General features: G+C 48.4%; 1 protein-coding gene across 1 annotated transcript in view; it reads right to left on the bottom strand.

The window, feature by feature from the left end:
- Positions 1 to 2075: 2075 nt before the first annotated feature.
- MTMR12 (myotubularin related protein 12) overlaps positions 2076 to 26504 on the bottom strand; it is a gene marked incomplete at its 5' end in the record, with an annotated part of 68219 nt that continues 43790 nt past the window's right edge. Inside the window, 9 exons of the mRNA XM_081233375.1 lie at positions 2076 to 5050; positions 7987 to 8148; positions 9035 to 9202; positions 11550 to 11722; positions 13945 to 14015; positions 15819 to 15897; positions 17555 to 17679; positions 18568 to 18674; positions 25654 to 25729. Of these exons, the coding sequence (XP_081089501.1) occupies positions 4481 to 5050; positions 7987 to 8148; positions 9035 to 9202; positions 11550 to 11722; positions 13945 to 14015; positions 15819 to 15897; positions 17555 to 17679; positions 18568 to 18674; positions 25654 to 25729 (1531 nt within the window). The 3' untranslated portion in view covers positions 2076 to 4480. The remainder of the gene's footprint in view (positions 5051 to 7986; positions 8149 to 9034; positions 9203 to 11549; positions 11723 to 13944; positions 14016 to 15818; positions 15898 to 17554; positions 17680 to 18567; positions 18675 to 25653; positions 25730 to 26504) is intronic.

Genomic DNA, 26504 nt, shown 5'->3' on the forward strand with positions numbered 1-26504 from the left:
TGCTACCATCATTCCAGAACAAGCCCTCGGGCCCCTTTCCCAGCCCAGCCCTGTCCCCCCATACCTCTACCCTCAGCCCAGACAAGCTACTGCTTTTCATCCTAGGTGGTTTGGCTTGGGCTGTGTCCAACTCTCCCTGAGGCACCGCAGTGCATTCCAGGCCGAGGTCCTCAGGTCAGTCTGAGGGATGAAATGTGGCCCCTCTGCATTCCTTCCCAGCCCAGGAATGGCACGCGCTGTGCCCTTTCAGCGCTGGCGATAAGCAAGCCCTGCGCTCGCCTGGTCCCGAACATCTGTGAAGATGATCATTTGAAAAATGACTGGGACTAAAAACAAAAAAGCCACACAGCCTTCCATAAAACTAATATGCAAATTTAAATTTAAAAGAAAAAAAAAAACCATTAACAAAAGCTGGACTGGCTAGCAAAACTGGATTCTTCTAAAAGAAAGCCAAAAGCTTACTGTGTATATTTCCATATGGTTATACACTTCATATCCTTAAATTGCTAAAGGCAGACGGTGTAACAGGAGGATTAAAAATAAAAGAATTTAAAAGAAACTGGGCCTGAACCACAAAAGAGACCAAGATGTCTGTATTTTTTTTTTCTTTTTTTTTTTTTTGCGGTACGCGGGCCTCTCACTGTTGTGGCCTCTCCCATTGCGGAGCACAGGCTCCGGACGCGCAGGCTCGGCGGCCATGGCTCACGGGCCCAGCCGCTCCGCGGCATGTGGGATCTTCCCGGACCGGGGCGCGAACCCGTGTCCCCTGCATCAGCAGGCGGACTCTCAACCACTGCACCACCAGGGAAGCCCGATGTCTGTGTTTTTAAAGATACAGAACCATCACGCTAACAAATTACTTTCCTGTTCAATATATAAATGACATTTCACCAGTTATTTTGTATTACCGGTGGCCAGCTTGGTTGTCAGCATCCTCCTGTGCAAGGCCTTGGACGATCCCTGGTTACACCGGAGCCCACGGCACAAACAGGGTCTTGCGTCTCCCATCCCCATCTAATATTCTTAAGGGCGAGAGAGCGTATGTGTGTTTGGGGGAGGTTGCTGGAAGGGTCCACGTCACTACAGGCCCTGTCCCTGCAGTGGTCCTGCCCCAGGGCGGGCTCCACCAATGCTCTAGAGCCCAGGGGGGGCACAAGCACAGCTGAGGAGCCTCTCGTGTTGAGCAACCTCGACCACAGACTCAACCATTGGAGGGGCTGGGAAAACAGGCTGGAGTCCAGGCTCCCTGTGCCCCTCGACTCACCTTCCAGGACGGGAGGTGACACGAAGGCACGCGAGCCAGGAGTCTGTTCTCAACAGGAGCCACCTCTCCCCACAGTCCTGTTTCACGCTGGATGGAAAATGCCCCACTCTTCCCCTCCCCTGCCCTCCTCCGGTCCCTCCCCGACCCTCACCTGGAAACCAAGGAACAAGTAAAACCCGGAGAGAGAGACAGCCGAGTCATCCCAAGTCCAAGAGCTGGTTAACAAATGTGGAAAACAGGACTGGAGTCGGCGCGCCTGCAGGGCCAGAACTGCTAACTACTTGGGAGTTTAATACAAGTGTCAAAGAACTGACACATCCGAAGGGAGTGGGGCAGCAGTGAGGGCTTCTGAAGCTCCAGGGATGGCTCAGAGTCAGCTCTGCGACCCAGGAGGCTGGGCCTGGCCGACAGCAGGGGAAGGGCAAGCAGAGCAGGGCTACGGAGAGGGAGAGGGCCACGGGCAGGAAAGGGCAGAGGACGGAGGAACTTCCCAACCACCACAAGTCACAGGTCTCAATCTAGTAAACGCTAAACTGGCGAACGAGGAAGAAAATCCTACTCGTACACACCATCACAGCCAGGCCAGCGTGCTTATCCTCTCTGGGAGGAAAAGCGAAGCCTTCTCTCTTTCACGGTTTAACTGAACTCAGATCCCCTCCAGCCACAAAATAACAGAATCATCATTTTACATATCCCCACAAAAGCAAAGAGGCAGTGATATTTAATTTCAGGGATTAAAAAAACCTTTCCCCTTTACTTACCCTGTAGGGCTCCTGTCCTATTTTATTTTGTGTCACAGTATTTTATCTCCTCCTGAAATTCCAGATCTTTATTTGGTTATTGGTTTCCCACCCACCCACCAACCAATCGACCACCCACAGACACACACACACTGACTAAATGAAAGTAATTATTCCATGTTATATCAACCACACCAAATACAGTATTGTAAATTGTGCTTTAATTTCTGCAATCGGATATGATGCAGTGAAATACAAGTATAAACTCTCATTGTACATCCAGAAAATAAAAAGCACATTTATACAGATTTAGCCCAACAGCTTATTCCCTTTTTTTTAAAAAAGTTTTGAATGTAATTAAAGCTAATTTATCTTCAGTGTAAAAACTTGGAGGTATAAACAAACTCAAGATATTACATACAGGAAGTTAATGTACATTTCCAAACGTGCACAGTGCAGCATTTCTGACGAAGTAAATGGTCTCATTTCAGCTTTTACTGTTAAGCATAATCCACATCTCAATCTTGAATAAAAATGTCACAATATATAAACCCACTGAGAATCCTGTACACAAATACAACTTTATAGAAATCTGATTTCAAATATAAATACATAAACTGTCATGACCTTACATGTTACAACAGCTTACTTTTCTATCGTAATTTTATAAACAAAAAAATCATAGAAAAATATTTCAATGCACATTCAACCACTATGACAGGGGCCATGACCTTGTGCCTTTAAACCATACCTTATGAGTGTAAAGCACCACACCAGGCATTTTTGGAATGAAAATTACAAAGATCTTAAGACTGAAGAGGCTACTGTATAAATATTCCCATTATAATATGGTAACAAAACTAGTCAGCTCCATAGTGTACCTGGGAGGCAGTGCGGCAGGGAAGGGCGGTTAGTGCTAGTGTAAGAAGGCCCACAGAACGTACAAGAAGGTAGCCAACGAACTAGGGTCATTTTAAAATCCCCACTGCAAGCCCAACACTGACCTTACTAGTGAGACTCTTAAGGCAACCAAGACTGGGCATGTGTTTGGCCCCAGATGCATGAATCCTACCCTCCCCTCAATCTCCACTGTCTTATAACACACCAACATGGCGTGGGGAGGACCGCAAAGCAATTTCTTGTGTGTACAAAAGTCGATTCAGTGCAAACCGAGAAACTCCTCTTTGTCAATAGTTTCAAAATTTCTTATTGCCCTTGAGCAACTGAAAGTTTTTCTGAACAGGCAATATTCAAATTGGGATCTACACTGGAGAACGAATGGATATAAAAGGCAAACTTTCGATCGGAAACATTCTAATGTGAGATAATTTCTTTCCCCTTCCTTTTGTGGAATTGAACAGGGTTCCATGGAGAATGAAAAAACTGGTCCTTACAAAGTGTACTTTCCTGCATTTAAAAAATATATATCATTTAGACAGCAGATCCAGGAAGGTTACCAGGCATAGTCAAGTTTCTTCTATGGCTTTTTAAATCGCTGAGGTACTATGTGATCACCATCAGTTCTGATATTTCTGCTTGACCACTTCCCTATGAAAGCTACGTTCAGCAGTGATCCTACTCATCGGTCTATAAGGAAACAGAATCTGGGGAAACCGTCTTGAGGACGGCGGGCACAGATGCTTGAAGCCCCGGCGTGCTATCAGGAAAAGGCAAAGCAACTGCTTTCAAACACTGCGCGCCTCCAGAAAAATGGAAGCTCCTCTGGGCAAACCAAAGGGAGTCCTCCAGTTTGCCCAACAGGTTTAGCAGCAAGATCCTGGGACCACGTGCACCAAGGTGGGGAGCGTGCAGGGGCAGTGGCGAGTGGTACAGAGCAGGCGGGGGACCCGGGGCTGCCGGGCCCCGAGCCAGTCCCCTGTCCCACGTAAAGTGACACAGCCTGACCATGCTCGGTAATGTCAGGATGGTGACACGCGTGGCAAGAGGACGCAGAAAGGAAAGATGCTAAGGTTTGGAAATGAAGGCCATACATCTAAATACCTCTATCTGAATCTCTCAACTCGCCACACACACATCAGGTAAAGCTGGACTTGTTCCCAAGTGAGATGGGCTAGAGAGATGCTTACTACTCCCGACGAGTGGATAAATCACGCTGGCACAGCAAAGATCTGAAGACAGTATGGGGTCCAAGCACATCTTACCAAGGCCCTTTCTAAGTAGTAAACCAGCTACCGCAGGGTCTGTATGATACGAATGCAGAAGACACTGGCCACAGTTGTATTATGGGTCAAGCAGTAACTCCTTTCCACTAATAACAGTAGAGCTATGGTTTTAATTGCATAGTCTTTCAGAACCATGGGGGGTGGGTGGGAAATGAGGACCAGCTCTTTTCCTGAAGGCCCAGGCTTCCTCCCAGCAGGCAGCTCCAGCGTGACGGCCCGAAGCAGACAGCAGACGTGTCTGGCTCCTGCCTCAGCCGGTGACACTCCTCTCTCAGCGCCACGGAGCAGACCAGTCACACATCCCCTAGATCCACAAACTCATCTTCTCGCTTGGCCAAGTCTTCTTCATCTCCCAGAGCTTTCCACCCGCTGGTGGGCAGGACTGGCTTGGAGGAATGGCGCTGCAGCAGCGCAAAAGGGAACAAGGAGGACAGGCGGGCCGAGGTCCTCAGCAGCGAGGCAGCCTCTGCCTGGAGGGCCTCCTGGCTGTGGTGTCTCTCCTCGATTTTCTCCTGTAGGCGCTGGACTTCCTCCATCATCTCCAAGAGTTTGCTCAGGGTGGCCACTCTGCCACCACCCAGGATTTGGGCCTCCGGAATCCACCGCAAGTAGCGCTGGGCCCACACTTTGATCTCCGGCCCCTCGACGTGTGGCAACAGCAGCCCGTGGTAGTTCGGGGGCTTGCTGCGCCAGCTGTCGTAGAACTCCCGGAAGTTGTCCTGCAGCTCCTCAGAGGAATTAATCAGTTTGCTAATTCTCTTGCCCAGAAGGTTTTTAATTAAATGATCTGTTTCTTCCCTGAAAAATCCTCTTTTGGGAGATGATTTAGATTGGGTGAGTGGCAAAGAAAGTTGTCGTTGATGCTTTGAGAGAAAGAAAACACAAATAAAAATCTCTGGTTAGCCGGACAGCACGGTGATAGCTGTTCCCATCAAGGCAGCATCCTGCTTTAACACAAGTCATGAGACATCAGAACTGCCCCGTGAACGTAAGTTCACTGCAACGCTATCACACGCAGAGAGAAAGCAGCGGCGGGCGGGCAGGGGATTCTTGTTTATGCCACAATGCACGTGGCGGATGCACACTGGCTGTATAAACAAATGGGTGAAACCAGGTGCGGGGCGTTAAGTTCTTGTGAAGGACAAGCTTAAGCTGAGATAGGGTGAGGATGATTTAGGGGAGTTTGGGGATGAGGCCTATTCATTTTTGAAAGGAGCAAAACGTTTCTTCTTTGAGAATTTTAGGGTGTTCGCTTTTACAATATTCTGAACACCTGTGAGGAAGTGGTGCTGACAACCTGAAGAGCCTGTCACTCCAATGGAATAATTTGTAGGCTTAACTTGTAGGCTATTGGACATCCAGTGGGAGGTCAAGCCTAAGTCAAAAAGATTCTGGACAAAGAGACAGACAGGAGCAAGAGAAACTTGAGGACTGGCTAAGCGGGCTGGATGTTCTTGTCTGATGAGCTGCACGGAGTAGAAAATGTGAGAGCATTTATAGTTTTGCCCTCCTCGGTAATTCTCCCTGCAGCCAAAGCAAGGGGCCGTGTTTGGGGATGCACTGCGAAAGGGTTGTGAAGGTGGTAAAGACGGTTACAAGGGATCCCTGGTGCCCAAAGGAGAAGGTAAAACTCTAAGGAGAAGCTGTTTCTCTCCAGCTCTTTTGCTCCTGAGGCGTCCATTTGAGATCAGACTAGGTAACAGTTTTATGCTGGGGCTGGCCTCCTAACTCTCCAACACGTTCCTGCCAGTCGTTCTTCCTTATAAAAAACATTTCCTTATTATGGAATGTAGAACAACAATAAAAATACAAAGTAGAGAGCAAAACCATTCACAATACCCCAAGTCAGAGATGACCAGGATTTTTGACTTTCCATCTGGGGGCAGGAGAGCCAAAGGCCAGGAGTCGGGGGCCGGCCTCTTCTCCCCAGTGATCCAGGTGAGTCAGGCATCAGGGGAAGCAGGTGGAACCTAACAGCCACAGAGTGTTCACTGCCTGCCGGGTTCTGTGCTCAGCGCTTAACGTGCAACCACTTACCCAGTTCTCGAAGTCACTATTACTGCCCCATTTTACAGATGAGAAAACTAAGGCACAGAGGTTAAGTAACTGCAAAGGCCCCAGCTACCAAGTGCCAGACGTGGTTTCACGACCACAGTCTGGCTCCAGAGCCCGGACTCTTAACAGAGCTCTCCTTGTCTTGCAAGCCCCTCTCTGAAGCCCTAAGTGAATGGAGCGTTCCAGACGGGCCAGGTGTGAGCAGCACTGTGCCCCCGGAGCCTGGTCAAGGCCTAGGACTGAGGCTGGGACCCCACACCTGAGTGGACCCCATGGTCACGAGTGGTAATTCCCAGGGCAGTGCATCGTGCTGGTCGGCCACGGCTCTTTGGTCTCTACAGAACTACTCCAAGGCCACCTGTCCACTCAACAAGAGGCCCCAAGCCTGACGCCCAGATGCCTCACCAAACGGCTTCACAGGTCCTCGTTGGCCCAGCGCCAGCTCTGCATTAGCTAGTACAAGCTGAGATGCCCCAACCCTGCAGCTGAAGCCTCTCCCACTGGCCAGCTCCTGGAACCTAGGCCCTCCGCTCCCGTCTACGAGGAGAAGGGACACTTAGAACAATGGGGCCTGGGCAGAGAAATGGACTCTAGTCTTACCGGGTGGAGCTTTTATTTCCTCCCTTCCGTCTCTGAGGGCCCTTACCCCTCCTGCCTGGGGCAGCTCTGCAATCCTGACCGGGCGGGAAGTGTGTGTGCAGCCACCAGGGGGCACAGCACGCCGACAAAAACTGACCTCCGGCCAAACTGTTCTGGAGCGCAGGGCAGTTCTGGCCCGACAGACAGGAAAGAGGTTGAGCCAGGAGGGCAAACACCCAGCCTGGGCCTGAGGACCCTTGAAGGGCGAAGCATCAGCTCTAAGTTATCCAGCAGCTGTGCCTTCTGTGAGTGCTGGCTTTGGCTCACCTGGGTCCCCAAGCCCCTTTAGAACGGAGCCACCTCCCACAGCAGGACGGGCTGGGCTCCCAGGAGCCCCGTGGGATGGCGGGATCACAAGGATGGCGGTGGAGAAGGCAGTGACGCGCACCGACTTGTGACTGGCCACCCCGCTCTCCCTTTCATGGGGTCGGGGGGGGGTGCTGGCAGGGGGTCCAGGTCAGGAGACTGAACGGGAAATGCCATGTAAATCACGCATCACCCAGGGAACGTCAGGGTTAATAACTAGTAAGGTCAGGAACAAATATCTGAAGGGAGGCCCAAATAATTTGATGCCTGTCGTTTTCAGCCCAGGTCTGCAAACAACAGCCCGCGGGCCCAATCTGGCCTGGTGCCTGCTTTTGTAAATACTGGAACACAGCCAGGCCTGTCTGCTTACGGGGCGTCTGTGGCTGTTTTCGAGCTCCAACAGCATGCGGGGAGTTGTGCCAGAGACTTTGTGGCCCCTGACAGAACACGTTAGTCGCAAACACCATTGTTAGCGTGAAGAGAGGCCTGGCTATTGAAGATGTGAACTGGTACAGACAGCGCAGAGCCCACCCCGTGATCGCCGTCCCCCCTACTCTACCAACCGCACGCGGGCAGGGGCGAGACGCTCGATTCCACGCAGCAGCCCCGGCGACACTCAGCTAATGGCCACGTCTCATCAGGACAGACGCCGGCCTGCTGAAGGCAAAGGATTCTCAGGGGCCCTGACAATCTGCCCGTCACGATCTCGACTCTGCAGACTGTGTCCGTGTAACTCTCATCCTTACAGACATGGGGATCTCTGCGCAGACGAAGGGGGTTAGACATGTGCACATCTTACTTTGAAATGCGTTCCTTTCCGCTGGCCTTTGTCCAGTTTTGGCTTTTCCACGTAAAGAGGGTTTTTGAGCAACGTCTGGGCTTTGGGTTCAAACTGCACAGACCAATCCCACACGGTGAGGAGATTCAAAGGCTTGCTTTGTGCACCCTGGCTTTCCCTGCCCTGCCAAAACAAGCACAGGTCACGGCGCTTCCAGCGGGGCTGAGGAAAGCAAACACAGCGCTGGGAGACGGGCCCCAGGACGGCGCGCCCCGCCTGCCCTGAGAGCCGGCCTTCCCATGGCTGCTCACCGCACTGACGGCTTTGCGTGGGGAGGGGCAGGACGCGCCGCTTCCAGTGGGCCGCGTGCCAGCCGCGGCCTCCCAGGACAGCACCCTTGTGAGGTCACTCCTATTTTTCCAATTCACCTTTGGGGAAACTGAGGCTCAGAAAATGGAAGTGACCGCCTGAGGTCACGAAGCTGGTGAGCAGCGAGGCTGTGTGAGTGAAGCCTGGGGTTCTGTTTCCCACTCCCTGTGGGATATGGTAAAATCCCCCTGGAGGGCCAGCTCCAGCAAACCCCGAGGCCCCCAGAGGGCTGGTCAGAGCAGCGATGGTGCAGACTTAAGGGCCTGGGAGCGCGGCCTCAAGGGAGACTGAAGACGTTTAAGACGGAAAGTGAAAGCCTAGCTTCCCTGCTCCGCCACCGCTCTCCTCAGAGGCACTCCAGGCGTCGGGCAAGTGGAAGAGAAGGCATCTGACCTGTTCACAAAGGCAACTTTTCATCTGCTTCATTCCTGGCTCTGACACTTGCTCCCGGCTCCAGTATTTACCATGTGACCCGGGGCGAGTTACTCACTGCCTCAGTGCCTCAGCTCCTCAGAGGGATCATAATAATTCAGACCCACAGGGTGCTGGAGGATTAAATATCAATACCCGGAAAGCACTCAGAACAGGGCCCAGCATGTAATCAGTGTCACAAAATTATCATTTTTATCATCAATCTTCTCGCACCCTACTTGTGAGACATGGCTTCTTCAATACACAGGTTCCTAAGAGGGACTCTTACCATGTTGGTATCTTTTTGATGAGGCGAGTTGAAGAAGAAGGTGCTGAAGATAGGTATGTACAGGCTATCTGACAAAACGGTCAGGTACGTCTCCGTGAACTCAAACGCCGGGGGATGCTGGTGCACCAGCTGCCAGACACAGTCTAAGAAGAGCAGGAACACGGGAACCTACGTGAAAACGAGATACACGTGACTGAGGGGCGCCAGCGGTCCTGGGTTCGGGGCAGCCACCTCGACAGCTGGGCAATAACCTCTCCCGGGCACTATATTCTCTGGGAAACGCATTCCGGGCGATTCACATTCTCAACTCCATCCCATTCCCGGCGATAAATCTGGTCAACTGAAACCACACACCCGTGGATTAACATCAGGACTTGGCAGGACCTCTCTGCGTGAAAGACATTCCTGAGATGATGTAAAAATCTCCTTGTCAATCAGCACTGACAGATGAGCACTTGCAACTGATCCTGGTAACAGGGAACACTAGCTCTGAACCTCAACAAATGAAATGCTGTTCCCCACAGAAGAATTCCACTCTTCTCATTAGTAGCACTGTATTACCAAGAAATACTACTCAATTACTTCAAATATCGTGGATACTCCCTTCTCCACGCCCCTGACAATGAGGACCCAGAAGAGAAAGAGGATGGGAGAGAAGGCGGCAGCAGCAAAAATGAGTTTCTAACATTTTTCACAAATGCACGTTTTTTAACCAATGGCCTCTTTTATTAGCTTCAGAGGCAAGTCCTCTAATAGCAGAGATGAGAGTTTTCGAGGGCGCCTTGTCATCCCCAAGTGCTCCTCCTCCAATCACCAGTGACCCTGTCAGGTGGACAAGACAGGCCACGTCACGGTCTCTCCCTTCCCGAGCTTGGCCAAGGTCTCACACGCAGCTCCTGAGAGGCGGGAGCTGGGAAGCCAGCTCTTGAATCAAAGTCCAGTGCTGCGTCAATTGCATCACAAAGCAGACCACCCAGTTTTCTATCAAAACTCCAGTATGTTAGTGTTGAGATGAAAAGAAAGGTCTACATGGGCAACTTTATTTCACACCTCATTTTATGTTCAAGAGCGTACTTAAATAGAGCGTAAAATGTTTGGACCTCATTGTACAGTCAGGGAAATGGGCTCACAGAGCATGGGTGACTCCTCCCAGCGCTGGGTAAACAGACCTGATCTGCTCTCGGGCTCTTGCCCCACTAGACACGGTGCCTGTCAGTCCCCCTTTTCTCAAGATATACAAACTATACGAGATATACAAAAGCACACTGGGGGCTTCCCTGGTGGCGCAGTGGTTGAGAGTCCGCCTGCCGATGCAGGGGACGCGGGTTCGTGCCCCGGTCCGGGAAGATCCCACATGCTGCGGAGTGGCTGGGCCCATGCGCCGTGGCCGCTGAGCCTGCGCGTCCGGAGCCTGTGCTCCGCAACGGGAGAGGCCACAACAGTGAGGGGCCCGCGTACCGTCAAAAAAAAAAAAAAAAAAAAAAAGCACACTCTTCCCCACACAGTATCAGCTCTTTCTGCCCGCCATGTTATTTGAGTCCCATTAACCTTTCAAATTAGTATCTCAGAAACGCAAGGTCCCTTTCAAGACTGAAAGATGGTGATGTCCATTCAGCCCAATGGGACACGGATGAGTACAGAACAGGCCTGAAAGAAACTGCAGGCCTAGTGAGAGGGGGCTGGGTCTCCCAGGACACACCAAGCCCTTATGGGCAAGAGCCACGTCTCCGTTTCCACAGCCGCTGTGTCAAGCTGTCCAGCACCGCAGACAGACGTGCTTATTATCTGGGGTAAGAAAAACCACCAGTCGTCCTGCTAGCATACGTTAGCTCTGCAGGTGATCTAATTAAAGTTCACCTGTTTTCATTTTTCTTTCCACAGTCGTTAATAATGCAGCCAAAGGAGTTTGCACCGCTGTAACCTAGACAAGTACACCCCAACCTGGGGGGCTCATTTTCACTAATTGAACTGTAACGCTAACTCTCCAGTGCTTGAATTCAGAGGCCCAGACCTGCAGCTACCATGGCGAAGGCCCTGGTACTGGATAGCATTCACATAACCCTGTGCTTTATTTTGAAAGGGTTTATTGCAAGGAAAATTTACTTTGTGTTATTATGCATTTTCTGTAGGAAACTTGTACCCTAAATGTTCATTTTTTTTTGCAAAGACTAAATTATCAGAAACTGTGGGAATCTCTCTCACTGAGTTCATTTTTATTTAAGTTTTACAAATCAGTATTACTTCCACCATGAAATATAATAGCCCCCTGGGGTACACAATTTAGAAGAGAAGACTCTGAACACACCTGTTAGTAAACACCCCTTTCCCCTGGGAAGAGTTTCAATAGTGTTTCAAGCACTGAAAGGCATCCAGCAGTGCACTGACCTCAGCCTTCCTGACCAGCCCCTAAGAGGTGTGCACTTTGCAGGCAGGAGCCCTCGGTCGGAAGACGGATGAATGAAGAGACGGGGCTCTGCTTCCCCGTGGCTGCCGGGTCTGTGATGGGGACACTCACCTCCTCCTTGTCACTCTGACGTAGATGGTTGCAGCGGTCCAGGAAGCAGTGCCCGCCCACGATCCACTCCTTCTGGACAAGGCTCTGGAAACCGAACCTGGTTCGACAGTGGGGGTCCATCATCACTTGCACCAGAGAGGAAACGAGGCAGCAGAGATCGGAAGCGTTCTCCTCTGGGGCGGGGGTGCCCGGCAGCAGCGCGGAGAGGAAGGAGGGCACCAAGTGTTAAAGAGCCCAGAGGGCCCGCACAGGCACAGGAAACAGCAGGGGCCTCAACACCAGCGCCTACCACGGACGGTCAAGCTCTAATTCTCGGTAGGCCGGGGCCAGTGGGGAAAGAAAGGTAATGTTTTCAGATTGAGAGACAAATAGCTTCTAGCCTGGCTGGCACCGGTTCCAGCACACACTGGCACTAAAGATGGATTTGCTGCTGATGAATAAATGCAGCAATGGCAAACCCACCGTCAGAATGCGGGGTCCAAATGTGCTACACGAGGAGGGCACAATCATATACATCATGGCACTTGCCGGGCTCCACAGACCAAGTTCAAAACCCTTCCAGCTGGTGTGTCAGGGTCTCCATCACTGAACTCATTGTTCCAAGGCAAAACTGCTTCTCAGCCACCTTTCCTCCACTACCTCTGCTTCAGAGAAAGGGCAGCATTCCTGGATTGCACCAAAATGCTCTGATTCTCAGCTCTACGGCTCTTTGCATTTCTGTCTGGGAGCACAGAGGGGCCTGCTTCTTTCTGCCTAGCCTAGAGGAAAAACTCTCCACGGTAAGTATAAGCCATGTGCCCAACCCTGGAGTGCACGGTACAAAACCCACACGATGAAAATTCTGCTCACATCCTCGTTCACCGTAAATGACTCATAGCAAATAAAAACATACGTCTACGTCCATGCATTTGTCTTAGAGTTTAAAGGTCCTAAAAGTCAAGGTCTACATCCCTGTGGTTTCCACTGTACACAAAGAAGTGTGACTCAAGGTGCTATTTTAAAATGTCCACGAGGACAATGGTGCCGGTAGTAGTGGGTTTACAGAAACTTCAGAACGAATTCTACGTAGGGAGGTGTTTGCATGTTAAACTCTCCTCCGGACCCCGGGGTCACGAAGCGCTACAGAGCCACGCGTACACTGTGCTCCTACTTCTTCTCCAGGAAACAAGCCTGAACGATGGGAACACATGGGTTCAGAAGAAACAGATGTTTATAGTCGTCTTTCTTGTGCTATCACCGTTCAAAACAAGTTTCATTTTTTAAGAGAATCTTCCTTCTTGCGTGTGAAGGGTGATAACAGTACACATGCGAGTCCTAGGAAGAGCAGCTAGAGAATGAGATTTCAGAGGTGCCACTCAGCGGTCCTTCGGGGAGTGAGGGACAGCTCAGCCTCGCCTGCTAAAAATTCCCATTTCATTTTACGCAACTCTGGGATTGGTGCAGTCGGGCCCGGGGCACTTGCACCTCTCAGCCTCCCAATCTTTATCCCTCCTTTTCACCAGTTACTTAGTACTCTATTCTGCCGTTGTTAATTAGATCTTTTTCAAGAACACCCTTAGGCCTGCTCTCTCAAACTCAGTAAGTTGTAAACTTCTAGAAGGCAGAGGCGTAGAGCTCTGTACACGGGAGGTGCTCAGTGCACGTATTAAAATTTAAGTCAGAAGGTCCAGAAGTCACAGGTAGACACATTTCCAGTCTGCTCACAGAAGCTAAATTCTAGCAGTCATGGAGAGTGTCAGAAAAATGATAAAAGCCTGAGGGTATGAAAGCATGAGACAGTCTACTTAATGTAAAGCATGGGGCTATAAGAAACTTTACATATTCAAAACAGCAGATAATATTTCAGCTCAGCTCTAACCAATTCCACCAACAATCTTTGTTGCATGAGGTTTACACTTCTTTTACACATTCTGGGTGTGTATATCCTGTGCACATGTACAGGAAGTTAAGTCCACAGAAGAAAAGGGAATCGTGGTCCACAAAGTTTCTGTGGCAACTGCACGAAGTTGTCAGACACAAAGATGTAAAAATAACAATTAAACCATCCATGGGTCTCTTCATAGAAAAAAGATCAACCAAAGATTTTAACTCTGAGTTAATATAAAACAAAACCTCAAAACATGAGGAAATGTGAGCTTTGGTAAAGATACCAAACAATTCCTTCTTGGGTTGCGAATAGGTCTGCCGAGTTCCAAGTGAAAGAATTTATTTTTAAACTATAACAATGAAATCCAGAGCAGAGCATTCCAAGGTCAGGGTAAAAAGAATGGGAAGGATTTCTACACCAGCTCGCTCCTTCTACAAGACGATTCCACTTACATAAATCTCTATATACAGAAACAGAATCCCAAGTAAAGGAAAAAGGAAACCACCCTTTGTGCTTTAAATATATTACCTAAAAGAAGAACGTTCATGTTTTGGGCTTCTAGACATTCTATAATCTCTATTGCTTTTTTCAGGCAGCGTCTACATAGGAGAGAGGCAAGAAAAACAGATATTAGTTCTTGAGCTTAGTATCATGAACAATAAGAAATTTAGAGGCAGTCTCACATGATCTTCAGTTTTCGATCTCATTTACTGTTTCATGCTGAAGATCTCCAAACAAGAAATTATTGTTCATGCTATTCAGATACTGCAAGACACTCATCTGCTTATTAGAAACTTACAATTTTCCAAAGGGATTTCCAAAATTGACGTAAAAATGCTGCTACGTGATTCCTAAACTAGAAACACTTATTGCAAATTCGTATCTGAGTGTGTTGGTGAGTCCCAGTAAGACCCAGAAACGCCCACATCTGGAGGCTGTGCTGCAGGCCCGTTTTGTTAACTCAAGGTCATGGGCTAAATGTGTTGGTGTGGCTGGAAAGGCCCAGTGTGCCCTGAAATCCCTTTGTCTCTCTCGACGCAGCTCCCTTTGAAACTGTTGCCGCTGCCAGCAGGTCTGCCTTCTGCACTGGTCACCCTGCAGCAGTGGCGCCTCCCTGGGCTCTTCACCCGCTTAGGGACACTCACTTTCTCTACCCACCGCATGGAAGGAAAGGTCCTTTTATGTTATAACATTCATCACAATACTTGCAATTATATATTCAAATTAAGGGACATGCAGCAGGCTCCTCAAAACCTATTTGTTAAAAAGTTTTTGGAGGCCTGAGGCTCCTTTGCACAAACTCCCAGGCAGATGTGAGAGAGGATGCCGAGCAAGGTGGAAGGGAGGAGTCTTCTCTTCAGAGCTGTTCTCTCCCCTGCTCTCACCCCGTCATCATTTCTGTATTGCGCCTCCCTTTGCCCTCTCCTCTACTTAAGGGCAACAGACAGAAGCTATTCAAAATAGGAAGTAGGAAAGGGAATAAAATTCTGTTCTCTCAGAATCTCTACTTAACTCCAAAATGAAAAATAACTGATTGGCATTAATGATAGTAAAAAAAAAATTTAATAGGTAAGAGACATATAAGATACAGAATTCTTCTAAAAAGGTATTCAGTAAAAACTCAGCATCCGGGGAACTCCCTGGAGGTCTAGTGGTTAGGACTCCGCACTTTCACTGCGAGGGTGCGGGTTCCATCCCTGGTCTCGGCCAAAAACAAATACAAAAACAAACCCAGAAAACTCAGCATCCCTCCCTTTCTCAATCCCCCGATTCCTCCCTGGGGGTGCGCGCTGCTGCTCAATTAGAATGCTGGGTTGCCACGCCCCCTTTTTTGTAGCCTTCCCATCCCTAGTCTATAGTCTAGGGAGCAGATCTCCGTATGGGCAGGTAGCATGTCTGTAAATTCTTATCAGATATGCACAGAAATAATAAATAATGAATGTAAAATCCAGCTGAGCCCTGAACAGAATATGTGATCTAAGAATATTTAACCATGAAATAGAAAACAGTTAAATTATTTGTCAGGTTGCTTTACTACTTTTTAAAAATTTTTGGCTGCGTTGGGTCTGCGTTGCTGCGCGTGGGCTTTCTCCAATTGCGGCGAGCGGGGGCTACTCCTTGTTGTGGTGCGCGGGCTTCTCATTGCAGTGGCTTCTCTTGTTGCAGAGCGAGGGCTCTAGGCGCACGGGCTTCAGTAGTTGTGGCTCGTGGGCTCTAGAGTGCAGGCTCAGTAGTTGTGGCGCATGGGCTTAGTTGCTCAGCGGCATGTGGGATCTTCTCAAACCCGTGTCCCCTGCATTGGCAGGTGGATTCTTAACCACTGTGCCACCAGGGAAGTCCTGCTTTACTACTTTGGCTTAGAGAACTGTGTAATTCATGAGCAAAACAATGCCTTGAAATACCTGATTATGTCAAGCCAGCTGCTACTTTCCAGCAGGGAAAACCATTTTATATCTGTGTCCCAAAATTCGGTACTATTATCTGAAAAAAGGAAAAAGAGTAAAGAAGTCAGGCATTGTTTGCTGATGTACCTGCTGTAAAACCTGTGCTGCTCAGAGGCGCTGCCCCAGACTAGGCTGAGAATCCAGCATTTCAAACCTTCAGCTGAAATTGTTTTTGAATTGTAAACCCCTGGCATGACGTGGTAGTCAAACACAGACTTTCACTGCTGAAGTAAAAAGTGCCCTACAATCTGTATACTAAGCCACAGCCCACCCTGTAACTCAACAAGGACAGTAACATGCTTTAGGCAGACAGAGTCGACATCCAGGCTGCTGCTCTTAGAAGAGGAAGATGCAATAGGCCACGTCCTAACGCCAAGGAGGCCTGAGGGAAGAGCTAGCTTCTGCTGGAATCCTAAACACACACGTTTACCTTGCACGCCAGACACAATCCCCCCAACCCACCTTGATACAGAAGCCCTGCATTTTACAGAAGTCTACTGCATGTCAGAGGTGCAAACTCAAACCAATGAGAAGGCAGATACCCCTGCAAGTACTGGATGGTGAAAACAGAAGCGGAGAATCACAGTCCTGGATCAACTAGTGCAATTTCTTACTTCTCCACCAGGTGCCTGCTTTTTATAAACCTATTTTATAACACATAGCACAGTGTGTTCTAATTAGAGGTACACACTTGTTTCCCTCGGTGTCATATTCATCTTTATCTCCAATGCCTAGCATAGTTAGTGTGTATAATGGAAATTCAACAAATGTTGACTGAATGAATGAATAAATCCTAAATCGGACCACTAGGCTAAAAAGTCAAAGTTAGGAAAAGCTACCTATAAGTGTGACAAATCTCAGAGGGTAAACACTCATTCAAGAGTGAAGAGAATGAACAGGTGACTGACTTTGATTAAATCTGACTCAAGTTCTGAACTGTTCACACTGGGCACCCTGGGCAGGGAATTGGTGGTGGCTAGGATGGGTATATTTCATTTTCTACTTTGCACATTTCAGATTAACTGAATGTTTTTTACACCGTAAAAAACATATATATATGCTCAATCAGAAAAAAGTAAAATAAAATATTTCCACTTGGTGGGGGAGGAGTCCATTTAATAAGCCACTAAGGAAAACAAACAGATGATTCACTTTACAAAATAGCCGGTGAATACAGGTATTGCACAATTCTACAACTTTTTTTTTTTTTTTTTGCGGTACGCGGGCCTCTCACTGTTGTGGTCTCTCCCGCTGCAGAGCACAGGCTCCGGACGCGCAGGCTCGGCGGCCATGGCTCACGGGCCCAGCCGCTCCGCGGCACGTGGGATCTTCCCGGACCGGGGCACGAACCCGTGTCCCCTGCATCAGCAGGAGGACTCTCAACCACTGTGCCACCAGGGAAGCCCAGTTCTACAACTTTTAAGGGAGAAGCTCAACGCTCACCACTGGGGAAGGAAGAGAGGAGGACAGTGGCTCTGTGTTAAGAGCCTGGAGCAAAATGGTGGCAGCAAGTGTATCGAGGGCAGCTGGCCCCGTGGTGACTGGCCCCTCCACTCCGTGACACCAGCCCTCACGGCCGGGAACCTCTGTGTACAGTCATGAGGAACCCGGGGAAATGGCACCGACTTTCACCTGATCCACACGGCATGTCTTTCCCCATCTGACAGAAAGTTTTTGCTCGGCATTCTTCTCACCTATCAGAAACAGTTGTTTAAATTTAGAGTAGGCCGTCTGGATTTCCTGCAACGATAGGAAGTTGCTGGAGAGGTCTTCAGTTTTAACAATTTCATAGGGTGGCCTGTGGATGGTCTTATAAATTCTAGGTAACAAAAAGTAACAAGAGATTAGAAGAGCAGGCATGAGTTAGAAAGAGTTCATTTTTCCTGAGCACTTCCTGGGCACCCAGATCTGTGTGAAGAGCTCCCGCTGAATCCGCCCCAACGAGGCAACTACTGCCCGCTGCTGCTCCCAGCCAGCAGAGGTGGGGATGCAGGAACAAGGGGCAGAGCCACCCGGCCCAAGATTACGAAGTTTATCACCTGAAAGGGCCAGGATTTGAACCAAGGCAATTTAACTCCAAAGTCTACTCCTTTTCTGTTTGTTTTTTTTTTTTTTGGTGGTACGCGGGCCTCTCACTGTTGTGGCCTCTCCCGTTGCAGAGCACAGGCTCTGGACGCACAGGCTCAGCGGCCATGGCTCACGGGCCCAGCCGCTCCACGGCATATGGGATCCTCCCGGACCGGGGCACGAACCCGTATCCCCTGCATCGGCAGGCGGACTCCCAACCACTGCGCCACCAGGGAGGCCCTCCTTTTCTGTTTTTTAATTCATCCCGTTTAGGGTTATTGTTTTTTTTTTAAACTTTTAATTTTGAAAATTTTCAAACATGCAGAAAAGCAGAAAAGAATAACACAGTGACATATACCTTGACCTAGATTTGACAACTGTCAACGTTACAGAAATCATGCCACTTCCCCCTAAATGCTTCAGCGTGCGTCTCTAAAAACAATGCAGCTGAGGTGCTTCATGATTATGTTATACTGACTCCTTTCAAATTAAAGACGACCACTCTAAACTGTATCCCCAGCACAAAGTGCTTTATCAGCAGGTAAACTGAAATGGACCAACTACCAAAAACCGTTCCCTGCTTCTCGGAAAACAAAAACTGAGCTAACTAAACAATAACAAAATGTACAACAGTACCGACCCATCCAAGAAGTTCTTTTGGATTTGTAAAATGCCATCATCCTGTTCTTTGGGCAGTGCTGACATTTTCAAAAGGGCACATCCGCTGTGGCAGGACCAACACCATATCTGCAAAGGGGAATAAAGGTTTTCCAGATGTAACGTAAACCACCTAACAGAGGACAGGTAAGCTTAGCATTTGAATTCATACAAGGAAATAATGTACACCTTCAATATGAAATAGCTGGATATATTCAACTTTGTTATGCCAAGGAATAAATGTGTTATACTCATAATGAAAAAGGCTGCTTTAGTCTTAAAGACAACAACAACAGAAACTCAGGTCTAGGTGGTCACACTCAGACTCGCTTATAGTCTAACATACACCTTTTTTTTTTTTTTTCTGCGGTACGTGGGTCTCTCACTGTTGTGGCCTCTCCCGTTGCGGAGCACAGGCTCCGGACGCACAGGCTCGGCGGCCACGGCTCACGGGCCCAGCCGCTCCGTGGCATGTGGGATCTTCCCGGACCGGGGCACGAACCTGTGTCCCCTGCATCGGCAGGCGGGCTCTCAACCACTGAGCCACCAGGGAAGCCCTAACATACACCTGTTGACTTGGCTTTAGTGCTGGGAACCTGGATGATGATGATAAAAACAACATCATCATCATCATTATTATTATTAGGATTATTAGGATAGAGGCTATCACCGGAGTGCAGCTCATTATCTCAGGATTTTACATGAATTAAGTCATTTAATTCTCAGTCACACTCTGAGACAGGTGTAAGTATTATCCCCACTAACGACAAGAAACTGAGGCTTGGAGAGACCGAATAACTTCCCCAAGTCGCACAGACAGTGCAGCAGTGACTTCTCAGGGCCGTGCTCCACTTGGATGGCCCAAAGGGGGCAGCTCCCAGCATTGGAGAAAGTCCACACAAGAGAGCATGGAAAGTTGGTTATTCAACATACACTGGTAAGAGACTTGTGCATGCAAGGCACTGAATTAGGCTGTGAGAGGATGGAAAGAGGGCTAAGGTACTTCGTCTACCTTCAAGGTGCTTCTATCCTAAAAGGGGAAATAAATGTGCAAATATAATAGGAAGTAGAATGTGGTAAACCACAGGAGAAGGGAATTCCAATGGACGACAAAGGGAGGGCAACAGAGAAAGAAATCATACGAATGCCCATAAGTGACAGATTCAAGTGTTTAGGCATTTTCCTGGATACAGTGGGAGTTTCATTTGTTTGCTCTGCTGTATAGGAACACAAGGAGATTAGAATCGATTTGGGGGCAAAGTAATCTGCCAGGAGAGCCTGGAATGGAGAAGAGGGGAAGACTGGTTGGGGCCGGGGAGTACGGCTGGGGATTGTGTGCCCCGTATAAAAGTCTGGTTAAGCGTTCAACGGTGGCGAAAGCCTAGCACTGCTCCGCTGACCAAGCCTTCGGGCCCTGGCTCAAAGGCAGACCAGGAGGATTTCAGCTGCCCAGAGAGGCCCCCTCTTGCCAGTCATCTGCACCGTACAGACCACACACTGGTGTACCAGCAGCATCCTGGGCTGGAGATCAGAGATCAGCAAACCCAGGCGATACTGTGCACTACGCTTAGAAAGTCAGAAAGAGGAACCGGTGTGGGGTTTCAGGGGAAGATGATGAATCAGTACCGGGTAGGCTGGGTGCCTAGCGCCCACAGGACATCTGTGCGAAGATACTGAGGAGACTCCCAAGATGAGGATTATGACTTAGGAGAGGAAGGCAGGGCTGCAGCTCTGGACACAGGAGCTGCCTGCCAGCTTCAGTGGAAGAGACGTGAGCCCACCCCGGAGCGAGGCCAGAGGGACGCAGAACTGCTTCAGGAACTGCCCAAAGAGTACCGACTCTGTAAGCTCCTAACGAGACGGAAGTGCTGGAACAGTGAGACAAATCGACGGGCCCCTTGCTGCCCTCTTACCCCCTCTTCCAACGTCATGCCCAGGCACTCCTGCCCCCTGGTGACTGCAGCTCACTCTGAGATGGGGGGGCACACTCTTAGCCATGCCTCGAGACGGGTTCTAGGAAGTTCAGCGTTCCTAAGCCTTTTATCTCCTCTACTGGGGCAGAAAGAGTCTGCTCTTGGTGACATTGAACCACAGCTCACTTCCCATCGGGGGCTTAACTGTCACCTCCCAGCTGAGGCACAAAGGGACAATGCCCTTGCATTCTCTGTCTGAAACAGTAAATAGAACACAAGCAAACCTCTTGGTCAGAGAGGGACGTCTCACAGGAATTTAGCAAAAGACCTATGTCTTCTCCTATTGTAATATGTACAATTTCTGTCGGGCAAAGAGCCACAGGGCTCTTAGTAAGAATCACTTGACAACGGACGAGAATCACTGTGATAATCCTGTTTATTAAAACAAAAAAAGAAAAAGGGAAGGGGGAGACTATTCATTATTCGGTAGATCTTTGTTGTTTTTTGGTTTTGTTTAAATTGAAGTATAGCTGATGTACCATATTATATAAGTTACAGCTGTATGATATAGTGAGTCACAATTTTTAAAGCTTATACTCCATTTATGGTTACTATAAAACGTTGGCTATATTACCCATGGTGTTCAATATATCCTTGCAGCTTATTTTATACCTAATAGCTTGTACATTATTTGGTACATCTTAAGGTGTCTCTCTTAATAGAGCCAAAGAGCTTTAGGGGAGCCTCTACAATTGGAGGCTAGAAAGCAGCGTAAGAAAGAAGGAAAGGAACCACTACGAAGGTAAGAGGACCAAGACAGCATCGTGTTTCCAAAGCCAACACAGGAATTTAAAAGGCAAAAAAGGGGGGGGGGTGCACCCAGAACTACCGTGACTGACGGTGTGGAGAACGGGGGCCGCCCAGGCTCAGTGACTCTGAGGGTCAGCAGCAGAGCGCGGGCGGGCAGAAGCCCTGCTGCAAGAGGAAAGGGGGCAGAGGCAAGCGGAGAGCATCAGTACAGTCCTGACATACAGGCGGCGCAGGCAAGGAGAACAAGCCCGCGCTCAGCTGTTAAGGAAGGGCTTCGTCAGGTGAGGGAGACGTGAGCGTGCCTTCAAGAGAGCAGACTCTCCGGAGATACACGCGGAAGGGGCACAGCGACGGAAGACAGATCCAGGGCAGAGGCGGTCAAGAGCCCAGGCAGAGATCTGGGTCGGAGCGGAAGGACCCCTCGGGACTAAGGGAAAGGTGGTCGATGGCAGGAAGGGAGTTAAGGGTGGGATCGCCGACTTAAAGAGGATGAAAAAATGGCTACCCTGGCCCCAGGGAGGAACGACACAGGAACCACAAGGAGTTCACCGACAGGCTGCTGAGCCCAACAGGGGCCCAAGGGAAGCAAGGTCACGGTTTTCACGTATCCCATTAAAACGCTCTGCTGGGGCTTCCCTGGTGGCGCAGTGGTTGAGAATCTGCCTGCTAATGCAGGGGACACGGGTTCAAGCCCTGGTCTGGGAGGATCCCACATGCCGCCGAGCAACTAGGCCCGTGAGCCACAACTACTGAGCCTGCGCGTCTGGAGCCTGTGTTCCGCAACAAGAGAGGCCGCGATAGTGAGAGGTCTGCGTACCGCGATGAAGAGTGGCCCCGCTTGCCACAACTGGAGAAAAGCCCTCGCACAGAAATGAAGACCCAACACAGCCAAAAACAAACAAACAAACAAACAAACAAACAAATAAATAAAAAGCCAAGCATTTGAAGCCCTTAAAAACAAAACAAAACAAAACGCTCTGCTGTTTGGTCTGAACAATCTGTAGCAATGTTCACTAGCCCCACAGCAAAAGCATAAATACTCAGGACTGGAGTACAGCAGAGGGTCCAGGAGGCCACAGTCTCTAGAATGGCAGCAAGGGTATGACTGAAATCACAAAGGATGCAGGTCTTCCCCGAACAGGAGTTCAGTGGAGGCAGGAAAGACCAGACTAGATGAAAAGTCAGGGTGAAAAAGCAGAGACACGGAAATGTTCTCGGACCAGCGATAATAGCTGTACAAAACTGTGAACACATTCACTGCCACCAGTGGTAAATTTTCCGTGATGTGTATTGAGAGCTGTGCTCCCTGAGTGAATGTGTGAACTCCATTTTGTGTAATATTTTTCCACTGTCCATGCATCACAAGCTCCACTACGACTTTCAGGACACATAATTAAGGCTGATCTAATAAGATGAGAATGCCTTCCTACAGCTCCTGTCAAAGTTCTGCTGCTGACTCCTCAGGACAGGTCTTCTCAGGACAGTTTCTACTTCTCAGCCCCAAGGCCTGGCTAGAACAGAGTAGTGAAATTTCATATAATGCTGGATGGAGAAGCAGCCTATTCCCAAATGTGCAGACAATTCATCTTGGTGTCTTCCCACAGAGCATACCCCTTCTCCTAGAGTCATCTATGAAAGGCTGACGGATGAAGACCCTCATTTTTATTCTTCTAAAACATTCTCAAAATGTTGTCTGCAGATCCCAAGACCCTCCTTTACAGGTGGCCTGAGAATATTACTAAGATATAATTTGTCTTTTTCACTGTGTTGACATTGGCACTGATAGTGTTACAACTGCTGGTGCCTTGGTACCAACCAAGGTATTGCTACCAACAGCACTGGCCGCCACTGTATTCTTCACTGCCACAAACTTGAAGAAAAATAATTGTTTCACTTCAGAATGTCCATAATGAAGAACTAAACATTATGAATTATATTAATCTTGATCATTACATTTAATATTTAATACTAATATTTTTTATATTCTGTGTGATGGAGTGGAAACAAAGCATGGAAGTGTTTGTCTCAGAGAAAAACACCTATGAGACTGACTTGAGAGCTGAGCTAGCTGCTGTATTCTTGTAACTCAAAGAGTGAATGACAGACAAACTACGGGTGTTCAGACTTTGGTATCTGGCAGACATTCATTCTTTAGGGAAAAAAAAAAAAAAAAAAAACCAAGAATGAAGTGAGCCTATCCCCTTAAGTAAAACAACTGACAATTAGTTGCCAATGATAAGAGTTGAACTTTCAAGCAAAAATTAGAACTTTGTAAAACTAGTCTCTGCCTTTTTAGCTGGACAAATTCCCAATATTTAAAGACTTTCCTGATGAGACAGGGATGATATTAAAAAATGTGATTTTTATCTAAGAAAGCATGTCAATATTTGGATGACCTGGCACTTCCCTGGTGGTGCAGTGGTTAAGAATCTGCCTTCCAGTGCAGGGGACACGGGTTCGAACCCTGGTCCGGGAAGATCCCACATGCTGCGGAGCAACTAAGCCCGTGTGCCACAACTGCTGAGCCTGTGCTCTAGAGCCCACGAGCCACAACTACTGAGCCCACGTGCCACAACTACTGAAGCCCGCGTGCCTAGAGCCCGTGCTCCGCAACAAGAGAAGCCACTGCAATGAGAAGCCTGCGCACTGTAACAAAGAGTAGCCCCTGCTCGCCGCAACTAGAGAAAGCCCGCGCAGCAACGAAGACCCAACGCAGCCAAAGATAAAAATAAATAAATAAATTTATTAAAAAAAAATATTTGTATGACCTGTATAACCTAGTGAGCTAATACTTTCTAAACGACCAGTGTATTATGTTTTTAAATCATGCATGTTTTAAGATCCATTCAAAGTACAAGACAGACCAATGGATTTTAATTTAGCAGTGAATGAAAAGTTCACTGACTATGTTTTCAGATTCCTTATTGCAATTAATGTTTACGAAACCACCACTTAGCAATTTTTCGGTATACCATCAAAGAATAATATTTTCATATTCTCTGAAAAGGCTATTAAATACTCCTCCCTTTCCCAAATACACATCTGTGTGAGGCTGGATTTCCTTCATGTACTTCAACCACACCCCAACATACCACAACAGACTGAAGGAAGTGAGAAGATGTGAGAATGTAGCTGTCTTCTATTTTCAAAAATGTAAAACAGTACTATTCTATTTTTTTGTTTTGGACAATATAGTTATTTTTCACAGAAATTTTCATGTTAACATGTAATGAGTTTTTTACTAAAATAAACATTAAGCAATTTTTCAGTTTTAATTTCTAATATGGCAAATATCAACAGATACAACCACATAAACAAAAACTCTTTGAGACCCTCAATGATTTTTAAGAGTGTAAAGAGTCCTGAGACCAGGAAGTTTGAGAACCACTGCTCTAAATCAAAGGTGGCACACTGGTGGGACGGGAACCAACTCTGGCCCAAAGACATGTTTTTTAAACATCTGAAGCGGTTGTGAACAGCTGCACACATTTAGATATCGGGAAAACTCACATAAAAATCCATCTCTCTGATTTCTCCTGAGAAGCCTGGACATCTGGCAAGATCAGGCCCGCATTCCCACATGGCACAAACGGGATGGCAGAGAAGAGCAGCCAGCCCTTCATCCAGGCAGAGGGTCTCTGGTTCATTGCAAGAACCACACTCATTACCCACCTGGCCTGCATACGCTTCCGGGCATGTGACCCCTGCTGAGACATCTCACCTCCCATTACAGGAGTGACCTTTTTGGTGAACCAGCCATGTGCATACAGCACAGCATTTGTCTGTAATTCTCATTCTGTACTCAACTCCCTGCAGGCTTGGCAACTCCCAACTGCCAATCAGAAACTGGAATAACTGCCAGAGTCTTGCTTTCTTTGATCAGTGACACACTGAACATGGCTCCCATCCCAGTCTATTCTGTGAAAATTAAGTAAGCTCTCCATGTTGTCTCTGGGAGGAAACTCGGCCGTGCCCATTTAAGATGAATGGTGTGGGCCAAAAGGAATCTTAAACTCTACTACCCCTACGGGGGTCGGCTCAGCGTCAAAACAATTTAGGTGTTAAATTAGGCCGGCTTCCAACACCAGACTGGCCTGTAATCCCCCAAAAGCTCTTTAAAGATGTCTCTGCTGAGAACTCCAGTGCATCTGTGAAAACTTTAGAACTCTGACCCCAGGAGCCTCATTGTCAAAGAGGCTCCTCTAGGGAGTCCCTAAGATATTTTTAGATTGCTCTTGGACTGAGGACAAACTCTTTAATACCAAAGCCAAGGGCTTTAAGTAGGATAATCTGCCAGGATGGGTCAATGAGCAAGCCATGCATTTAGGGTTTCCAGATGCACTTACTGGTATGCCATGACCCTGGAAGCGTGGCACGTCCTCCTCAGGAAGAGGGGTGGGGACCACAAAGTATGCTGGCAACCTAGAAGAAAGAGATGTCATCGGTTTTAGTGCTGGAGTTCATTCGTTAAATATGAAAGCTCAACGTCAATGAACACAGGAAGTTAAGCAGAGTGTCATGACATGGGCCACATTTCCCTCTTAAGAAGGACCAGTGCCGATGAACCGTCCCTGTCGAAACCAATCAGGAATCTGAGTTCAAATCCTAACTCTGCCTCTGATTCTGTGTAACCCTAGGTAAGTAACCCCACCTCTCTGGGTCTGTTTCCTCATGAATAAAATCACCATGGCAATGTACTCATCAAAATCCAGACTGTAGGAAACTATCAGTCAAGTGGTCTGGTTTCTTCAAACAAACTGTAAGAAAAAGCTAATAGTGTGAGACTCTATAGATTAAGAAGTTTAAGAAACCTATCAATTTTCAAGATATCAATCTCATCTAATCTTTTTTTTTTGGCTACGTTGGGTCTTCATTGCTGCACGTGGGCTTTCTCTAGTTGCGGCGAGCAGGGGGTACTCTTCGTTGCAGTGGGCAGGCTTCTTATTGTGGTGGCTTCTCTTGTTGTGGAGCACAGGCTCTAGGCACGCAGGCTTCAGTAGTTGCGGCATGTGGGCCCTAGAGCGCGCGGGCTTCAGTAGTTACAGCACATGGGCTCAGTAGTTGTGGCTCGTGGGCTCTAGAGCGCAGGCTCAGTAGTTGTGGCGCATGGGCTTAGTTGCTCCGCGACACGTGGGACCTTTCCAGACCAGGGATTGAACTCGTGTCCCCTGCATTGGCAGGTGGATTCTTAACCACT

This window comes from Mesoplodon bidens (assembly GCF_964165515.1).
Source record: "Mesoplodon bidens genome assembly, chromosome: 4".
NCBI lineage: Eukaryota > Metazoa > Chordata > Mammalia > Artiodactyla > Ziphiidae > Mesoplodon > Mesoplodon bidens.